At 35.8% G+C, this 2,437-nt stretch overlaps 1 protein-coding gene across 1 annotated transcript in view; it reads left to right on the forward strand.

The window, feature by feature from the left end:
- Nucleotides 1-2,437, forward strand: part of LOC113208486 (uncharacterized) — a 12,906-nt gene that overhangs the window by 1,829 nt on the left and 8,640 nt on the right. The window contains exons 8-11 of the mRNA XM_052271779.1: nt 311-420; nt 508-1,892; nt 1,976-2,034; nt 2,124-2,307. Coding sequence (XP_052127739.1) covers nt 311-420; nt 508-1,892; nt 1,976-2,034; nt 2,124-2,307 — 1,738 coding nt within the window. The remainder of the gene's footprint in view (nt 1-310; nt 421-507; nt 1,893-1,975; nt 2,035-2,123; nt 2,308-2,437) is intronic.

Below are 2,437 nucleotides of genomic sequence, written 5' to 3' on the forward strand. Positions count from 1 at the left end.
TGATAAAACACACTCAGAATTTGTACATCCCAAAACATATTCACTTTTAGCGATACTCGCTACAGCAAAAGAGTAGTGGTTGCTTCTCACGGACAGACAGACAGACAGACTCACGACCAACGACACGACAGGTCCACAGGAGAGCTCGGTCCACTGTTCCGGAGAGCTTCGCTTCGCTCAGCAATTATTTCAGATGTATGATTTGGGTTAAAGGGTCTGGAAACCGACATCTGTTACGTGATGTAAAATCTCTCCACAACAAAACATTTCTATGTGTCGATTATTTTGATGATGATCAATTTCTCAATAGAGATAACAATGTCATGAAACCAGATGCAATTCCCCAAATTTTTGATTGTGTTCCTTTACCTGATGAGGAAGTTATTACAGCATTTCAATTTCCAGAAGTAATTTGGGAAGGTAAGTTTGCCTGAACCTGTAAGTTTATTATTATTTTCAATATCTATTAATTCCATGTGAAATTTTCTTTAATAATAATATTTTTAGAAGCAGGGGCTGAAGAAAACGAAGGTTACACATTAGACAAATTTCAGAAGCAATTTGAAGATCACATGGATTCGCTGCAACGGAGAAATTGTAATGAGTGCAAGGAAAGATTCATGGTTTCTGGAAAATCCAAGTCAAAGTGTATTCATGGAAGACAGAACTGCCTTTATTACACCAATGAAAACAATATGGACCCTGGCCCTGTTCCACCTGAATTAGCAGACTTAACATATATAGAAGAACAACTTATAGCTCAAGTTCATCCATTGGTAACGGTCTTCAAATTAAAAGGACATCAGTTAGGTTACAGAGGAAACATCATAAATTTTCCCCAAAATATAAGCAATTTTGTTAAACAATTACCTCATAGAATTGAAGATTTACCATCAACCATTACAGTTAGAACAAAAAGTGATTTAAAGCCAGTAGATTTTAATGTGAGAGCAGAAAAAATTAGATCTGCTCTACTATGGTTGAAAAGAAATAATGTGTTTTACTCTGACATTGATATATCCGAGGAGAATTTACAAGGCTTGCCTGAGAATGGAAATGTGTATGATAAAATACAAACCATTCAAATAAATGAAGAGGAAAGTGATAAAGAACCAACTGAGACTGAATTTGATAAAAATGGTGGTGATCATTCTTCATGTGAAGATTCTGATGACACAGATCACACTGATGATGAAAATGATAGCAACTTTAAAGTTATTGAATCCACTATACCAACGATAGGGATGCCCTCCGAACATGCACAGAAAGAAGCTGTTTTAGATTGGCCTATCATTGAACAACAAGCAATCAATGAGTTTTCTTCAGGGGGGTATATTGCTAAGGCTTTTCCCTGTCTCTTTCCTTATGGCAAGGCAGATTTGAGGATGCCCAGGGAACATAAAATAACTCCCTTAAATTATTTCAAACATTTACTTCGATACCATGATCAAAGATTTGCTAAACATCCGCGCTTCAGATATTTTGCCTTAAACTCTTATATGCGTTGGAGTGCTCTCAAAGATGGAAATGTATTTGTTGACAGAAATTCAGAATTTAAGGAGATGACTATTGCTCAATTAAAGGAAGAGATCAAGAAAAACCCAAGTATTATTAACAAAATTATGTTTCAATCTTCTAATATTCGTGGAACAAAATCATTCTGGTACGCAAGAGGCAAAGAATTAATAGCTATGGTTGAGCAACTAAGTTTACCAACACTATTTTTCACACTCAGTGCAGCAGATTTTCATTGGCCAGATTTGTATAAGCTACTTGCACCTAATGAAGAGGTTGAAACAATTTCTGTACATCGAAGAAGGAAATTGATAGAAGAAAATCCTATGATAGTCAACTCTTTCTTCTATGAAAGATCAAAATCTTTCATTGAAATGGTAAATAGTTTAGTCTTAATTGTAACAGTGCTATATATATTTTAAACTACTGATACTGATATGACACATAATTTGCAATACAGGTTCTCAAACCAAAGTTTAAAATTAAGGACTACTGGTTTCGAATTGAATACCAGCATAGGTAAAGTATTTATTCTTAAACAACATTGTATTTAGACAAGCTTTCTGCTTTTGACATAAGCTTAATATGTATTCTGTTCCTTCAAAAAGGGGAAGTCCACACGTTCATGGCCTCTTATACATAGATGGTGCTCCAGATGTGACAAAAATTAACACGGCTACTGAAGAGGAAAAGAAAGAGATTGCCGCATACTTCCATGAACTTATCAGCACGTTCCATCCCAATACCAACGAACCACCAGCTCCTATTCATCCTTGTCGAAGGGGACGCCCTGTTTGTCCGACAAGTTATTTGTCCGACAGCCGCATTTAAGCAAATAAATTAAATAAATAAAGTATTGCAATAACAGGGAAAGGGCTCGTTTCACTTGTCCGACAGCTGGAGTTGCGTTTCAAACTTGAAA

This window comes from Frankliniella occidentalis, unplaced genomic scaffold (assembly GCF_000697945.3).
Source record: "Frankliniella occidentalis isolate FOCC.00 unplaced genomic scaffold, Focc_3.1 Scaffold172, whole genome shotgun sequence".
Classification (NCBI taxonomy): domain Eukaryota; kingdom Metazoa; phylum Arthropoda; class Insecta; order Thysanoptera; family Thripidae; genus Frankliniella; species Frankliniella occidentalis.